This window comes from Pyxicephalus adspersus, chromosome 11 (assembly GCF_032062135.1).
Source record: "Pyxicephalus adspersus chromosome 11, UCB_Pads_2.0, whole genome shotgun sequence".
Classification (NCBI taxonomy): domain Eukaryota; kingdom Metazoa; phylum Chordata; class Amphibia; order Anura; family Pyxicephalidae; genus Pyxicephalus; species Pyxicephalus adspersus.
In genome coordinates this window covers 32711044-32730080 of record NC_092868.1, presented here as the reverse complement: position 1 = coordinate 32730080, position 19037 = coordinate 32711044, and the positions used below count along the sequence as shown (strand labels likewise).

The window sequence follows — 19037 nt, the reverse complement described above, 5'->3', positions numbered from 1 at the left end:
TATAGTGACAATTAACTGTGTGTTGTCTTGTGTTTCCAGTAAGAAGACAACATTGCAAATTCAAATAAACCCATACCCAATAGAACACAACTTCAGGCTCTGGTGCCAAGCACTAATTATCCTGTCAGCTGTAACACTTGTCTTCTTATAACGGCTTATATATAAATCTTGGTATGAAGCCATATAACTGGATTTCCCATCTTTCCTAAAATAGATGTGAGAATGGTGTAATATTTTACATATGCCATTGCATCGTTTGTTGACAACTTTGCTGCAAGCCACGGGTTCATATTTCCTAAAACTGAAACAAGTCCACCTCCACATTATTGCTCCGTCCAAATTCACCTGATCCATAATATAAAGTTTCCACCTGTGCCCGATTGTTCAAAATAGCTCTCTATATTAAGCAGAGAATTAAGAAGACTGTTGTGTCTGATCAATTTACCATTTGGCTTACGTTATTTTGATCTGCAGTATCCTCGATTCTTGAAACTGGATGTAAGACTGCATGGTGAGGCCCCACTATCCAAAAAGGTTAAAAAGAACCTTAGGCACTGTTTGGAAGCCAAAGCCCCTGGTGTCTATCTACTGATACATATGCAGAATTCTACAAATAATTGGTAAAATACCCCAATAGGAAGTTAAGAATAAAATGCTAAAATAAGAAAGGTGGAACTGTTTCGTTGAAAAGAGTTGGTGTGCTGTAAGAATACAACTAATTACAGAGCATGGTTACATAAAGAATAGCTAAATAAAAGGTTATAGACAGGAAAAAGAAGCTACTTTTCATTATCCCTGTGTAATAACAAATGGGTGCCCCTGGGAACTTGAGGGGCAAATATTGCGATCTTAATAAAAAAGCCCATTCTACAGGAAGGGTAAGCTATGAAAGTTGGAGTAGTCAAGGTGAGAAGGCATACGTGGATTCCCAGAGTAATCAGAGCCAGCAGGGAATGTGGCAAATGATGCCACTATGCGTTGGCACAGCTGCTTAAGTTTCATCCTGGGAGCTTGCAGGGGAGGGTGACAATGATAAATTATTTAGCACTGTCACCCTAGGAAAGGAATAAAGTAAAACTTTAGGTCATTGGATGTAAACAAAAGCGGTTCAATAATCTAGCCTTTTTTGTATTCCAGAGTGAGTATGAAGCTTCTGGAATGTAGTCTGAGAATGTAGCTTATTGTGGTGGAGCACTGAAGCCATTTGTACACTGTGAAAATACATTATAGTTTATCCCTGTTCTATTCAAGGTAAGTCCTAATCCTTTGTATTGAGCACTATTTTAGGCCATATTTTGTCACAATGTTCCCCTCCCTATAACTTCCACTATTAAAACCTGAGGCCATTGCATTACATTGCTGCTTTGAAGAGGCATCTAAAAAGACAGTCATCTCCTGTGTGCAGTATATTGTAATCCAATGGAGGAAAAAACTGTGCCCCATGCCTATCCAATGAGTGTGGAATATGAGTTTGCTAATCCAACAAAGATATTTGATCAAAATTTTGGGGAAGGTAAGTAAGAAAAACTTACATTATATTTTCATACAACTGTAAACTGTATAGTTTAATTATAAAATAACTGACTAAGCTATTCATGATTCTAAATATAATAATTCATCCACTTAGCCTCCTAAACAAAGTCATAGTTGGGTATCATAGGCAGCACAAAGGCAATAAAGAATAGCAAAAGGGTAGCAACTCAAAGCACAAAAATTTAGAAAAAATACCATAAGCAAAGTTTTGTTTGCCTATGCTACATTTTGCACCAAATACAGATCAGCGTTTATATTAGATGTTCTATAATTTATGTGCATGTATCATGTTCATACAATGAGGAAAAATGGGTAACAGTCAACCAGTTTTTATCGGTATGTTTGTTTTAAATAGCTGACTTCAGTTTAGTTGTCATCGTTTGTTACACACCTTAATAGCAAGAAAGCCTAATTATTTTCAACCTATGAAAAAAACATAATACCAAAAAGTAAAATTTTGCAAAATTATTGCACATAATCTTCTATTTTTACTGTTTTGATCTACAGCTGATTGCTGAGTCCCCCCTTAAAATTGTCTTGTCCCTAAAATGTTCACTAACAAAAGGCAGTAGAAGGAGATAGAAGTGACTGACTTTCTCTTCTACTATTAAGAGGTATACACCTTGCAAGATGTCAACTGGTAGCAGGAGACATAATTAAAGATTGGCATATTTTTCATATTTTGTTTTTTCAGAGGTGCTGGGGAATGTGGAGGAGGAATCTTGATAAGGGAGTGCTATGTAGTAGCACATTAAAGTATGTTAAAATCAAAGTGCAACTCACTGGGCAGTAGTGTAAATATGTGATAGTAATGTTTAAACAAAACATTCTGCTGAATGACCAGTTTAAATTCCTGATCCTAACCACGTGTGTGGTTATTCCCTTTGGCTAGTTGTCAGAAAATTCTGAGAACCATTCTCAGCAAGGTCAACCTTTAAGGTACCAGTACAGTAAATTATTAGGAGGGCACAAAAGGGACCAGAATCAAATGTCCCTAAACCACTATATTCCACAATCTGAAACTTCCTGCAATAAATAAACCTAACTGTCTGTTTGCAGTCTTTTTTTCAAATTTTTATTCAATGTATGATCTCAGCATAGTTGGCTGTAAAAAAGGAAATAAATCCAATGATAATTGCCAATCAAGATGGCCTAAGATCTCAAACCTGGAAGATGACAAGGTGAATATATCCGTATCCACAACAGAGCAAGAAGAGGTATATTAAGGCAATGTCTCTCCTGCAAAAAAGAACCTACTTAGTTGCAATTTTTTATTACGTTTAATTCCACTTTAAGGCTGAAGGCCGTGTAATGGTATGGGAACTTACCTGCTTTTCAGGTAAACGTTGGGCCCTACAATACCAACTAAGCCAATACTAAAAAAAGTCACGGAGTACTATAGTTACTGATAATGTGCACCCTAATAACACTGAATATTTTATTGAAGCTTTGACCTAGTAACTGTGGCTGAAGAGAGGGTATAAATAGATAAACAGCTGCTGTGTTTCTGATTGTTGCTGGCATAGATAGGACCATGGCAATGACATTTTATCCAGATGACTTTGCATTCTTTAAATATAACATCTATCCAGCCCCAATGAAATTTGGGAGCTAACCTGTATACTACCCTGTATACTGTATTATAGGCTGTTGTAACCACTGTCACTCAACCAAAACTTGTTTGATTACAAGTCCTACCTACTCCAAATCAAACATCAATGGCATTCAACTGCGTGACTCTATACTAAATTTCTACATTTTTAAATTAAACCTGTCATAAGAAATATAGAGGGTACCATTTTTATTTTAATGATCTGTGTTTATCTTTATTTGTTTTATTACTGAATTGCTGACTCGGAATACTGTGTAGATCCATCTACTGTTTGCTTGTTCACTTGGCTAGCCAGACAACTAGAATTTTTTAGGAGATGAACACTGGCAACCTAAATCTTTCTCATGTATGACCAGTTTTCTTTAATACAGTATGTATAATGTAATACAAAGTCTAAGGCTTATATAAAGACTTGGGGCTTGTTCAGACCTAAGGTTTATTTCAAGCAGTTTTACTGTTTAAGAACACATGCAAAAAATAGTTAACATTGGACCAAATAAGTACATTCATTATCCTTCATTTGACAGGAGGCAGGAAGCGGGAGCATTTCCATGCAGTTTTCTGAAAACTCAATGCAACGTTCAGTGGTAGTTTGCCACCTCTGTACTGCCTCCATAGACTTGAATGGGCAGTGTGTAAAAATGCCTAAAAAAAGAATTGGACAGGAATTTGTAACTGCCCGTACAGGCAATTTTATGTATTTTTGGGGAGCTTTAATAACTTCTTTGCACATTGCAAATGCCTCTATTGGCGTTTGCAATGATCTTCGAAAACCTTTGAGCGTGGATGCCTAGCTGTGCATCATAGCTGTCCAGGAGTGGTAAAGCCTGAGTTTTTTTACCGCAGATTTGAGCAGGCCCAATTCTTACTTACAGACCCCACTGTAAGTCATTCCTAGGTGCATTGCAAACTGCTGACATGCAGCAAACTGGAACACAAGAGGATGACCAACTGCACAGCCAGGTGTGACTTGCCACTTCCAGGAACCGTGCTGCAACTGAACTACATGCACAAAATAATTCCCAACCATCATTTGGGTGGTACCAGTTGGGAGTGTGGTTGAGTCTGTACTCAAAAACTGAACTCAACCACAGGTCCGAAACTGAAGTCAATCACAGTGGCCTACAGGTGGACATATACTATGAGACTTTTTATCTAGATTAGATATTAGATTTAATATACATGTGGGTAGGTCAAAAGGAGATGATACAGCCAGATTGTATCATGTCCCAATTTTCTCTGTACCTGTGACTGCTAATAACTAGTTTTGTATATTTATTACTTCAACTTTACAAAAGTATCTGTAGCCTTTGCAACATGTTAAAGGTACCATAAATTTTGCTATGGTACCCTATGAATTGTAATTATGCCATGTAGACCATCTAGTTGTAAAGTTCACTCATAATTACTACATATTGCATCCTTTTAGTATCAGTTTTGTTTAAGTAGCACAGTTGTGTTTCTCAGTACCGTTCAATTTTCCTAATGATGCCATTGTGCAGCTGCTGTGAAAAATAATAAAAGCTAAAAATAATACAAGCTAATAAAATAAAGATGACAAAATCAGTGCACATAATCATACATTTTTCTGTTTGGGACAGAATTAATGAAATAGATATATTACTAATATTTGGCCTTACTAGTACTGAAAGACAAAATAATGTACTGATTATATTAATAGATATATTACTAAAATTTTACCTTACTAGTACTGAAAGACAAAATATTGTACTGATTATAATAATCACTGATCACATATAGCATACCATCCAGTACACACAGGGGAATAATAAATGTAGTAAGTGTATGAAAATAAAGCAGAGTATCAATCTCCCTATATTTACTGCTGAATAATTTACTGCATTTAATAACACATTTGCCTGTGAAATCCATTCCTGGTTTACTGGATCACCCAGATTCTTTGAGGAAAGTGTATCCGCTCCAGCTTTGAAGAGCTTTAATTATTCAGGCCCAATATAGAAAAACATAATAAAATAAAAATTACAGAATGTGAAGGTATAAAGTGAACTAGCTACCCTAGAAACAAGATTGTTTAGAGTAATATTGCAAAAAATGATTTAACTCAAACCCCTAGATGTATTACCAAACACAGCACTTGCTTATCTTGTTTAGGAGCCACGTACAAACATTAAGAAGTAGTTTTATAAACTGACAACAATGTAGAATTCACCCAACTACATGTGTAACCTTCTGGTGAATGTGTTTTAATGATGAAAATTATTACCCTTTGAATGGATGCAGGCCCAGAGTGTTCTGGAAGGAATGGGTGGGCTAGGCACTCCTCCCTTTTTCCAGGCCAGCACCTGGCTTCTTATATTAAAACGGCCTTTGAGTCAGGGTGGGAAGTTGCAGGCTGAGGCCAGGTGAGCCAGCTGCAAAGGCTGTGTGCCACCTGTAAGCTGGGAGTAGGTCCCCCACCGTTAGTTCTGACCAGAGCCAGGAGTCTAAATTTTGTGTAATGCTGTGATGACTTGGATCCCCTGTGAGGGAGAACCCAGTTGTTTGGAGTTGTTTTTCTGTAAATAAAGAGGACAGAGCTAATCCCCACAGCCCTCAGAGCTTGCTAAAATAAATATATTTCATGACGCTTTGTAAAAGAATGAAGAAGTGAGCTAAGACATTAAAATATAAATATACTAGTATAAACATTGTATTATTTCCACTATACAAAACTATATGTTTGTCTGCTTTTCCCTTTTTCTATAGGTATAGCTTCAGAGGACCTACTCTGCCCCACGTTATATCATGGATATTATGTTAGACCCAGAAGAAATAAAACACTCGACAGAGGCTTCTCTGAGGTCAGCTGTAACCTAAACAAATTTCAAGTTTACCTTGATGTTTGCCATTTTCTCCCTGATGAGATCAACGTTCGTACTATTGACAACCTGCTAGAGGTAACTGGCCAACATCCACAGAAAATAGACAAACATGGTTTTATTACAAGATCATTTAACAGAACGTATATTCTACCACTGGACGTGGACCCTCTCCTAGTGAAGGCTACATTGTCTCATGATGGGATCCTCAGCATTGAAGCACCGAAGAAAGGTGTAGACCTAAAAGAAGTTGTAAATACAGTGAAGATAGAAATTGAGACGCCACCTGTGGCACAAGGGGCCACAGCCAAACAACAAGCCAATAAAAGTCCATAAGGCCGTTGTTTTGGCATATTATTATATGTTATTGACTACTAAGAGCCTTCAAACAAATACAGTTTGAGGATCAATTGGCATTTGAAACTCAACATATGACTTGGTTGTGCTGCTCAGCTAACTTTAATGTTTCCTATTGCAGGCTATTCACATGTGCTTAGAACCCATTCACCTGGATGCCTATTGCATTGATACTACTGATATAAAGAAAAAGAGCATTGGTTTCCTAATTTAGAATCGTTAATAAAATGTTTCAGCGTGGTTTTTTTTCAGTACTGTAGTTATTTGCTTTTTTCACAACAGCAATGGTATGACTCTTTGCCACGAGCAACTCAACAACTAATAAAAAGATATAACTTTGCAGTGCCATCATAGACGAATGAGTCCACCCGCAAACTGACCAGTAGAAGTGTCCATAATATGAGTAGCCTGTTCAGTTAGCCAATTGAATTATCAAGAAATATTTTGCAAATGAGCTGAAAGTCTACTAAACCCAACCACTCAATCAAATGTACATAAAAATCATGATTTTTTTTAAATGATTAAGTATTCTTTACAAATTTTTCCTACATATTTTAGACTAAAAAGTGTCCCTCTTTCTTATCTTAAAATAATTTGAGGTATGGGTTTGGGCATTGAAAAAAAAGGGGGTACAGTACTGGGCCTGTTTTCCCCATAAACTTCCCAGTCTTCTGCCACATATGTGCCCTTGTGTAGCAGCAAATACTGTAGTTTGTGTTTTTTCCCTTCCAAACAATTACATGTAAATCCAATACATCCTTATTCTAACGGGCAGGTCCATGTGTATTAATGGAAGAGCGAAAGAGTGTGGACGTCACCAGGTGGTCAGCGTCATTTCTCTTTTTTATAATTTACAAGGGCACATTGACACTAATGTTAAACAGTGCTTACATTCAATTTTTGGGTTCCTATTATTTCAAATTATAACAATACAAAGCTTTAATTTGTGTTGCAAGGTCCAGGGTTTTATGAGCTTCTAAATCTGTTTTCCATGCTTCCTAAGCAGAAAATATAATTGAATGAACACGTTAGAGATCTAAGCCGGAGCCCTTCTTTTATTCAGCTGCTCCCAGGAATGCAAGGTGTCGGGCCAAATGTCCTGTTTCTCAGCCAGTGTTGTTAGTCTCTTTTTGTCCTTGGTGATGTTAAATCAAACGGCTGATCTGCTTTTGTTTTATGTCTTTGGCACCAATGGTGGGAGTCTGAGATCAACCAGTTTCTCATTTATTTAACTAAACATCAAAACATTGGCGGGTCCTGGGAAAATAGGTTATTCCAGTGAAAACTGACCATTAACCTGGGCATTACCACTGAAAATAGGTAGGGATGGGGCAAATGCTGTTGGTCTGAATTAGGCTCTGAGCCATTGACTCTCTCATATGGCCTGATTTATTAAAGCTCTCCAAGGCTTGAGAGGATACTTTTTCATCAGTGAATTGGGTGATCCAGAAAACCTGGAATTGATTTATTCAAAGTAATTTATTATTTGTCACTAAATGTTTTCAATCCTGGACTAGATCCATTCCAGGTTTGCTGGATCACCCAAGTTCACTGATGAAAGTAAAACCTCTCCAGCCTTGGAGAGCCTTAATAAATCAGGCTCACAAAGAGAGGATGTCAGGATGGCATCCTCATCTTTGCTTTATTGGCAGGAGCTGTGCCATGTCACCAATGTATTAACTAGTACACTAGTACCGGTACTATTTTCCTGCAGGCATGTTCTGGATGTCAAGTAAGGAGATCAATGAACATGAGTGAATGTGAGTTTTTTGGTTGATTATTATGGCCTGATTTATTAAAGCTCTCCATGACTGGAGAAGATAGACTACCATGGAGAACCTGGGTGTTCCAGCAAACCTGGAAAGGAATTCCTACAAATAATTTATTATTATTTTCAAGCAATTTAATTCTGGACTGGATCCGTTCTAAGTATTCTAGATCACCCAAGTTCTCCCATGATAGTCTATCTTCGTTGGTCTTGTTGAAATTTAAAAAATCAGGCCCATAATGTTTTCATCCAAAAATGAATCAATCCTGTGCACTCAAACTAAGAGTTTTTAATATCCTTCTCTGGCAGCATCTGGTGCTTTACTGACATTAAATTTGAAACAACTTTGGACTGATTCCTTATGTCACCATAAACTGTGGTGTTGGTTGTTGGCTCTGTGTAACAATAGTAAATGTGCACCGGTAGCCAGGCTACAGACTAAAGTTTTTTTACTTCTTAACAGTTTACGGGAAATGTTGCAGACCGGGTGCCCCTAATTAATAGAATAATACTCATCTATTGATTATGTGCCAAAGCCTTTTTAGACCAAATAGTTGAACCTTAACATGAATTTTAGGAAAAAGAGAAAGAGGAGAGCAAGCTTTTTGGGCACAGAAATCTAACTCTTATGTAAAAATAGCATTCGCTTTTTTAGAATGACAAGATTAAAAAGGTATATATACCCGTATAAAAAACGTATAAAAAAAAGTAACGGTAGTTACTTTTTATAAAAAGTATAAAAACATGAATGTAACACAATAAATTTGTTCACACAGTACTTGGTTAAATTGATTAACTTAATTAAATTGACAAACTTGTGTTGGAACACCGCAGTTACACAGTGGGTCCCATCCCAACGCGTTTTCATTTTGTACCCCATCATTTTTAGGGTTGGCTCCTATTGATGAAGCAACCTTATTTTCATTTCTGGGAAATCACATTTTTCCACATCTGGTGGAGTTGTCAGCATATTCTGTAAAAATGCAACTGGGGCAAGACAGCAAACACTCCCTTTACTTACCTAATATAAAAAGGTCTAGAAGTCCTTTAGGGCCCCTGTGCAGCTGTACAATCTGTCCCTGGTCCTAGTAATTGTAGTGACTGGACAGTGCTCAGCTATCTGACTGGGAAACGGGAGGTCAGAATGACATAACATGAGTTTATGGTTCTACTCAACACTAAGCAGGTAAGGTAATTTATTAGTTAGTATGTGACCTCCCACACCCTCCAAGGCAAACATGGATTGTTCCCTTTACTTATGCAGTTCTGGATGTGCTGGTAAACTCCAGGGAATAGTGTCATTCCCCTACAGAGAGCACATACAAGATGCTGGAGTGAGCTTCTGAATTTATACATTGCAGCCAACTACACCCTCTGGTGCACGGAAAATGCAGTAATTCAAAGGATGGAGGGAGGCAGAGAGAAACAGCAATATATGTGACTCCTCTGACTTTTGGGCAGCTGTCAATTTTAGAGAGATCACTTTGACAGCCATCCTGCTATAAGTATCTGTCATGATGCTGAGTACAAGGAGATCAGTGAACCAGGAAACCTGCAAGTTTTTAGCACTGGGCATTTTCGGGGTCCCACCTTCAGTCTGAGTCTGCCAATGGATTGAGACAATTCATAAACAGAGCAAGGACTGGCCTGTATCTGATTCACACAAAAGAGACATTAGTGGTCCAATAAGGCATCTGTCAGCAAACAAACATTCATACTGCCCCTGTTACACCCTCTTTCCTAATCTTCTGCATGTTCTCCTGCCATACCGTCTGTACTCCTTTTCTGCAAATATTGTCCCTCTTTCATACACTCTGCACTTCTTTCCTGCACAAACTGTCCCTATCATACTCTCTACACCAGCGGTCGCCAACTGGTGGTCCTCAAGAGCGGGGTCAGGAGAAAGATCCTGCTGGGGGGACGCATCAGCCAGAGCCCTATACAGTTCCCAGGCTCGGGGAAGTGGGTGGGCTGTGTCCCTGAACACAACCGGCCCACTCTCCCATTGCAGGCTCAGATCTGCAATGGAAGAGTGGGGGGGGGGGGGTTATGTCATAATGACATCACTCTTTGAGTGACACCCGGCTCCCTGCGCATGCACAGTCGGGAGCCAGTGATTTTAGTTGTCCGTGGGTCCGAAAAGGTTACCGACCAATGCTCTACACTCCTCACCTGCACAAAATGCCTCCTGCAAAACCTCTGCACTTTTCTCCTGCACATACTGTCATCTGCCATAAATTCTAAACTGTTCTTTTCATCCTGTCTTATGTCATACCCGTCTCCTGTCATAGCCATATCCAACAATCAGTATATCGAATGGCTAGATTTTGAATGGCCAACAGTGGGCCCCTGTGCAGGACTGACTTGGTGCCCCTGTGAGGGTCGTGGCAAATTTTGCACCTTCCTATGTCCGTCTTGATGAAGATTGGATTCCTGAAAAGTGGATGCACTGCACATCATTTAGAAGAGTGCTGGAACAAGAAGAAAGTGTTCGGTTGAAGATGTTTGTTGAATAAATATTTTGTTGTGTTAGAAGAAAAACTATACGTTGTGAAGGAGATACATCTTTTCCTATGTGCTTTCGATTCATTTATAGGCTTCTTTAATTATTAGAACTACTGATTTATGTTTTTTTTTGTTTTTATTATATTGTATGATTAATAACACAGTTTTAGATTAGAGATGAGTGATTCTGTCTATACAGTTTCAAGAATCTTGCTTGAAATTTAAATTCCATAGTGGGCAAAGGAGGCTAGCCACTGCCATGACATTAAAGTTAGGATTTAGTAATAAATATTAAAAACACATTATTTAGCTCCTATTAACAGATCCAACTAGTCCCACTAGAGGGCAGGAAATATCTTGCTCAGATTACTCATCCAGATAAAGGACATTTTATTCCAGTGGTCAGGTCTGGTATTGGTAAAGGAAAAGTTTACCAAAATGCAAAATACTAAAATGCAACTGTTAAGCAGAGGTGTGAGATGTTAGAAGTCGTGATTACTGTAAATTGAATGTGAATGGTCCCCTGGCAGAGAAGAAATTTCAGTACAAAAGAAAATCCTGTACAACTTTGCATAATAAGACTGAAAATAGGGTGGGAGTTCAGCTTTAAGAATGTCAATCAACTTGTTTCTGTTGATTGCAAATAGAAAATATCATGTTATTCCTACACAGTAAACATTTTTTGTATATTACCATTGGTGTCAGTTTAAATCATATTTTGTGTCTGGTCTGGTGTCCTGCAAAAATGTCAGCCAGTCTCGCCTATTAAGTACAACACCAGCACCATTCTGCACATTGTATCGTGGAAATGTAGGGACAATCAACCTTGTAGTAGGCAGCATTTGATGTTAATGGATATACGCATCTTCATAAAAGAGTTCTATGTAATATTGTTTTTAATTTCACATACACCAAAAATCTCACAACCATACTCGATCTGGCACATACAGGAAATCTTGTGCAGTAAGAGAGATTTATGTGACGTTTCATCGTAACATCCTTAATCTCTTTGCAACTTTGCAAGTCCACTCTTATGTTTCTATGACCCTTCACTTTTTGTGTAATACAAAGGGTTAGAGGGCTCCAACCTGAGGTCCACACAAGTCAGTGGTAATGCAGTGCATAGTAAATAGGTTAGACCTTTACCTAGCATGTTGCTTTTACCCTGATCTAAGTTATCTGCATTGCCTGTTTGCTTTATATTTGCTACAATGTTATTTCCCCCTTTGCCCAGTCCAGTTTAAAGGCCAGACCTCTTTTAAGTGAATGTAACGGACCACCTCCTTCATCATTGCAGGTATGCGGTAAAATTGTTTTAATGCTACCAAGCTGCCTAGTTACACCTTTGTGAGCTACATTATCCGTTATTTCTCCCTGGGCTTTTACGCTCTACTGGGTAATAAAACTCAGGTTCTAACTTCTACTCATGAGCAGGAGTAAGATTGTATCTGGCGTCTGGTTCTGTATGCAGAGCTGACGCAAACAGAGCCAAGCTTCACACTACACAATGTATTGCATTTTGTGACACTGCATGTCTCTTTTGTTAATTACCTCTACTACCTGGTGACTTTCTATTTTTTTTAGTTTAAATCCCCTTTAGGACTTTTTGCCTTATGTTCCTGCCACTAGTAGGGTTTCCACCAAAACAGTAGGAGAACCCAGGCAAACCCAGCTCCTTTGGGACTACTGCTCAAAGTATACATATCATAACCATAAAAATGTCATTTTAAAAAATTGTCACCTGTATACCAGCATGTCATTAGATTGGAAGGAAACTCACCTCCCCCAGGCATGAACATCTTCACTGCTTTTCAGAATTTTGGCATATTCTGTCTTCTTGATCGACCAGGCTGATCCACCTTGTGCACAGGAACAAAGTATGCACAGCTTAGTGTACATTCTAAACAAGATTATAAACAGCCAGGTAAATGTGTTTTATTGCAGAAGACATAGCATAGCATGAAACATTTGAGTATTTTTTATGGCAAACAAATTTATCCATGGCTGTATATGTTAGGTGGTTTAACCTCCCTAGCAGTAACCCCGAGTGTGACTCGGGTAGAAAAAAGTTGCTACAAGTGGTAACCCCTGAGTCACACTCAGGGTTGGAACACCTAGGGAAGGTTAGTAAATAGAGGAGTTACCTGATCGGCTGGGGTCCCGTGCCTTCCAGCGCCGCAATCTCCGTCTTCTCTCTTCCTTTTTCTTTTTCTTCTGGGGGAGTTCCCGGTGACGTCGGTGCGTGTGTACATTGCCGGCCGGGCGGGGCGAGAAATTCAAAATCAATTTGTATGGCATTCAATACAAAATAACTGTACTGAATGCAATACATTGGATTTTTATGTGTAAAAGCAGTACATTATTTTCAAGAACATTTATTTTACAGTATATATAATAGTATGAGTATAATATGTATATTTTTTTTTTTTTTTAATATATAGATTTTTTAATTTATTCAATTTTATTGTTTTTAAATGATTTTGTGTTTCAAACTTTATTATACTCATACTATTATAATATACTGTAAAATAAACTTTCATGAAAAACAATGTACCGCTTTTAGACATATAAAACTGGACAGAAATGAACCGCTAGGGAGGTTAAACAAGGGGTCCTCAATCCCGGCCGTCTGACAGGTGGGCCGCAGCTCTGGACAGGTGTGGTCAGGAGAAGGACCCTGCTTGGGGGGGGTTCACGGGCCAGAGCCCCTGACTATATCTCCCGTACTGATCTGGACACAACCCACACCCTCTCCCGAGAGTGGGCGGGTTCTGGCATCATGACATCACTCTGGAGGAAGTTTCATCCCCTTTGAGTGACACACGGCTCCCCGCGCATGCACAGTACGGTGTCCGTGCAATTAGTGGTCCGCAAGCTCCAAAAGGTTGAGGGCCACTGGTTTAAATCCATTCCTGATTGGGATTGGCGCAGTCCTTTCACTGTAACACATATATCTTATTGTTTCATAAATAGATTTTTAGGGATTTCCTAAAATTTGTTCTCGAAAATGCATATATGGACTTGCTGTAAAGCAAGATTGTACCCTCTATTTTGTGCTATTACTAATATGCAAATATACTAATTTTTTGTCAAAAATAAAAAGCTAAGCCCTAAGTTTCCCAATGGACATATAAAGAATGCTGTGACACTAGGTTTCCACAAGAAGGGCAGAGTTGTATTATAAGCAGGTTGTGATTACCTTCTCTTTGCTATGCAAGAGACAAGATGGCAACACCCAGCGAGGAAGTATCTGAAACTCAGCACAAACTGGAACAAAGTTTTTGTTTTTTTGATGTGCACTTGTGTAGTTTATATTTGGCAGTGGTGTCTGTAAAGAAAAACAATGGAAAGGGTTATTTTGGTGTGAAGCAATCTAGACATATATAATAACATAGACTCTCTTGTTGAATAGAAGAACAACAAAACAACTAAGCACCCAGGAACTTCCCCTAACATAAGCCTGCTATGTTGACATTTGTCACAATGAGTGGAATTCACTTGTTCATAAAAAATTAGGGTGTCAGCCAACTGTCATAGTACCTTCTTTACATTTTTTTTGGATTCAGTACATGTTTCAAGCAATACCTTCTAAGCCCTTACTTCCCCACTCTCCCCTCCGGCAAGTTCATATTTACATCCTCACTAAAAGCTAGTTCTGTGCTGCCCAAAGCCTGTGCGTCAAAGTTCCTAAAACGTAGATACATACACTTACAGTATAGCAGCAAAGGGAAAAGTCTTATTCAAGTGTATTGAATGGTAATGATTGAACAGCTCCTCAATGGATTTTTACCAGCAAGGTTACTGACAATGCAGGAGACCACACATGTAAAAGGAAGTAACTAAAATATCTTTGTATTGCAGGTGCTAAAAACTAAAAGACTGCTTTAAAAGCATTAATGTAGTTTAAAGTTTATTTAAAGTCTTTCTATTTCAGCCATGCCAGGCCTAATGCATACCTATTTAAACAAAGGGCATAATCACGTTACCCTGGTCACATGCCAACATTGAAGTGCCAAAATTTGTTATGTTTAGGTAATGGATCCAGGAAATAAATATCAATTTAATATTCACTTCCTTTATTTGTCAGCATGTACTGGTAATTTGCATTAATCCTCTCTTTTTTAAAAGATATGTCATTTTATCTGACGGCCATTTTTTGCAAATCAATTAGTGTGTGCAACTTCACCTGCTTGTGCTTATTATCTTACATATACCCATTATACAATCTGCTTTTACTTTGACCTTGTTAGTAATTTGTTCCAGCCCAAAGAAGAAATTCCCTTCCTGGAACTCAAAGTCTTTAAAAATACACATATCACTGGGGCTTTTTACATTGACATTTGTTTTCACCTTTGTTCCCCCAAGTTTCTGAAAGTCAATCTCTTGTTTTGGTATAATGTTGATAAATGTGCTTCAGTTCCTTCTTTCCTCTTTTTTGACACAATGGGCCTAATTTATTAGAATTCTACAAGGCTGTAGAGGATACACTGTCATCGGTGAACCTGGGTGATCCAGCCAACCTGGAATGGATTTCCTAAAAGCAATTTGCTATTTGTTAGCAAATATTTTCAATCATTGACAAATTTTAGGTTTGCTGGGATCACCCAGCTTCACCCTCTCCAACCTTGGAGAGCTTTAATAAATCAGGTCCAATGTATCATACCCCTGTTCTCAGTCTTCTATCCCTAAATCTTCATTATCTCCACAGTCTGGTAAGCTCTCATCTGTACGCACTTATATTACATATACATGTCAGATGATTGTAGATGAAAATATAGCAGGGGCTCAGTGGCCATCTAATATTATTCATCATTGAGAAACGAGGGAGGATGATCATTATATGCAGGTCATACTTGCTTGTCCCACCCCAATAGAACAGAACAGTGCTTTACATATAGCACTCCTTTGTTCTCCTGTCAACAGAAACAATCACAAATGATTGTTTCCAACAGAAATCTGACGTCTGTTCAAGGCTCTACACTGGCCTTCTCTCTATGTCTGCTCCATGCTGCTGCACCTTTTTTCTCCATTGCTTCAGCTTATTACATCTCACCCAACCCTTCCCCAGCCTATAACTCTGATTTCTTTTCTTCTCCAAGACCCCACTGCTTCTAAATATTACCCCTTTCTTATGTAGTTGGTGGAATGCCTGATCTGTCTGCAACAAGCTAACCTCCATTCACAATTTTCTCCAATCTAAACCAGTAAACATCATTGAAACCTGACTTTCACCCTCTGAAGTGAAGAAGTCAGCAACTGCAAAGGAGTGAGAATAAGATAATTTAATTATAAAAGTTTATTTTTTTTTTGCCTTTTCTCAAACAAAGAACTGGCCTGCTCACATTTTAAACTGTAAGTATATTTTCAATAAATAACTCATTTCTAAAAGGGTATTTATATTTAAGGGGACCCCCGAGTTAAGGACATCCGACATATGGACGATTCCTAGATACATCCTAGATACAACAGGCTTCCCTGCTCGCTCCTGTGCAGGACAGAGGCTTGATGTGGGGGAGGGGGTAAGTTTGCATGAGTTGCAGAAGTAATCTTTTGCTAAACACAGCTGAGGTTGTTGGTGATCTTAAGAGTGGAGCTGATCTGTAGCATCTTGTCACTCTTTAATGACCACGACAAACTCTGCAGCTGTTTCTTTTTTGCATATCAAAGCACAACTTGCTCTAGAAGTTAATGAATGTCTAGCCTTTTTTTTTTTTTTTGCTTTGTTTGTGATTAGCTCACAGTGAGGATTTTATACAGTAACTGACACCACGCTGCCTAATATTATGTTGAAACAAACATCTGTCCTAATTGCATTTATTAAAATAATGTAACCGGTTCTGACTTGCATACAAATTCAACCTAAAGAGGAACTAAACTGAAAACTGCCTAAAATTAACAAAAAAATATACTTATCTTCAATCCTGCAGGGCCGTACGATCCATCCGGAGGTCTCTTCCGCGGGGTCCCGCGTCGTCTCTGCATCTGTCCCCGAGTCGGCGCGCCTGGTGGCGCCATTTTCTTCTCTTCTTATGGCTTTTTCTTCCTACGTCACCTGGCCCAGATGCAAGATCAGGTGACATAGGATGGAAAAAAAACTTGCCGATCTCACTGCGCATGTGTGAGTACAGCAATTTTTTCCTGTTTTCACTAAAAGGCTCATTTTAGTGGTCGGGCATGCGCAGAAGGAGCACCCATAGGCCTCCTGGAATGCGTGACGTAGGTATCAAGAATTAGGGAGTGTGATGCACCCATTTTTTTTTTAAAAAGGGTGTTGCACTAAAAAAACAAAAAACAACAGAATTTTTACTTAACATAAAAGGGTTGTCTACCCCTTTATGTAAAGTGAAATTTCTGAGTTTAGGTACGCTTTAGGAACAAACCTACAGTCCCTATCTCCTATGTAACCCGGAGACTACCTGTAACACAACAATTCGTGCCCTGGCATACAATGCTCATACTGCACTGTATCTGAGAGAAAATGTTGTCACCTTAAAATGTAATTTGCACTACAAAACACTTTCCCTCATGTCCACACCCCACATAGAGTGAGGTATACACAAAAAAAAAATGGAAAAAATAGTCAACAAAAGCAGAAAACACAAACAAATATCACCTTACTAGATTTCTGCTACAATCAAGAGTGAACAACAAAAGTTTGCGCTTGTTTAGAAAAAAGTGTGATTGCAGTGCAGTAACTATTTGCCTACAACCATCCCTGGGATTCAGAGATTTCTTTTAGCATTATAGCTATCAAAGCTTCTCAAACACTCACTGCAAACATGTGAACTGGCAGGTTTACTTACACTTTAAATAAACCTAAAATCTCCCTAACCTAATAAAAACATACAGCCCATAGACATCACAAGATTGAACAGCAAAATGTTATTTATAGTCTTTGTAGGCAACATGCAAAAATTGTAATGTAATCTTTGCATTTATTTATTTTTGTTTTTTAATGTACTTCCTCCTACAGCTTACCTTTACCTTCTCAGAACAAGCACTGCAGTGTAATCCACAGATCAGTTTTTTCTTTTCAGCCAATAACAATTGGCCCAAGAAACCAGACACTCCTCTTGTGTAAAGTACATGGGAACAGCAAAAACCAGGAAACTGCTTCTCTCTGCTGACATTCTGCTGTCCATGGAGGTGGAAGGTGCAAAATGGGCAACAGCACAAGCAGTTTCTGGCCCCCAGGGTGAGTACAGCTCTGTACCCTGACTTTGTATAATAATAGAATTGATTATTGTGACAGATACATCTGGTATAATTCTGCTCTTCAATCACATATGCACCTGTTGCATTACCTGGGAAAATGTTTTATTAGCCGGTAGAAGATGTAAATGCTGCTGAAGAATTGATTAATATAGAGAATGCTGATGAACAAAATCACTTTTCTATAACCGATTGTGATTTACCTGGGCAAGAATTGACTGGGAACTTGAGAATACCATATTGTTAGCCTCCTGCTGCTATTCTGCAGTTAGTACAGTCATACTCAGCAATCAGGATGATTTGGAATGGAGCTATTTTGGTAAATGTCGATTTTGTGGGAGGTGGATGTAAGGAATAATTATCTAGAGATACTTTCACTTGGCACTTGCCTTTTTTGAATAATTCCGGCATGTTGTATTAACAATATGTTTGTACAGTGTTTGTGGATTTCTTTCATTTGGTAAGGAAACTTAAAGCCCAATGCAAGGCAAAAAATTTTTGGAAGGAGTGGGAAAGGTTTAGACCAGGGGTGTCAAACTCTGGCCCCGAACATCTATTTTTTTGGCACCCAAAGGAATCCTAAATATGAACTGTAGCTGGCCTGCCGCTGCATTGAAATAGTGCCGCTACTACAATTCCCAGCATCACTCGCGTTTTAAGACCAGCGGGCTCTCTGCCTATGTGTGGCCCCGCATTGGACTGCTTTATAAACGCAAATAATGCCAGAAATTTTAGTAGTGGCGCTATTTCAATGAAGAGGGAGTTTCAGCGGCGGCCACTCAAAAGATTTAGCTCCGCATTGGCCGCGTCTGGCATTTCCAGCACTTACCCTCAGTCGTACTTTTCCTTGCTACTCCAAGACAAAAACTTGAATGGTTGGATTTTCATGGAAGTATAAAGTTTTTATTATTGTTAGCCTGTGCAAAAGGGTTACCATTGAAATTTAACTCAGAATGCTACAAATAGAGGCATAAGATTTTTCCTTAAATAAAATAAAAAAAAAATGCCTTTTTCTCTATTATGAGTTTGTTCTAAATGAATGTTAAGCAATACCGCTTTCTTTCCATATGAAAAGGGTTTATATCTAATGAGAAGGAAATCATTTTTTTTAATAAATTTCAAGGTTAGCCCGTGACTTTGTCTACGTTTTTGAATTTTGTCCCTCTGTGTATTTGAGTTTGACACCCCTGGTTTAGAAGTTCTGCTGGGT

General features: G+C 38.5%; 1 protein-coding gene and 1 long non-coding RNA gene across 2 annotated transcripts; one reads left to right on the top strand and one right to left on the bottom strand.

Moving 5' to 3' along the window:
- Window positions 1-1387: 1387 nt before the first annotated feature.
- HSPB2 (heat shock protein family B (small) member 2) lies at window positions 1388-6583 on the top strand. Its single transcript, XM_072426724.1, has 2 exons — window positions 1388-1513; window positions 5873-6583. The coding sequence occupies exons 1-2, from the start codon at window positions 1420-1422 to the stop codon at window positions 6319-6321; spliced, it is 543 nt and encodes a 180-aa protein (XP_072282825.1). The 5' UTR covers window positions 1388-1419; the 3' UTR covers window positions 6322-6583.
- LOC140341174 (uncharacterized) lies at window positions 1510-17663 on the bottom strand. The gene is made up of 5 exons (XR_011922826.1): window positions 17594-17663; window positions 13815-13943; window positions 12396-12474; window positions 10386-10581; window positions 1510-3790 (listed from the first exon to the last, which is right to left on the bottom strand). It is a non-coding gene; the product is annotated as an uncharacterized lncRNA (long non-coding RNA).
- Window positions 17664-19037: the final 1374 nt, after the last annotated feature.

Coding starts and splice junctions, on each gene's coding strand:
- HSPB2 (XM_072426724.1), top strand. CDS start 1,420: ATGGAGGAAAAAACTGTGCCCCATGCCTATCCAATGAGTGTGGAATAT. Junction 1,514..5,872: donor TGATCAAAATTTTGGGGAAG/GTAAGTAAGAAA, acceptor CTTTTTCTATAG/GTATAGCTTCAGAGGACCTA.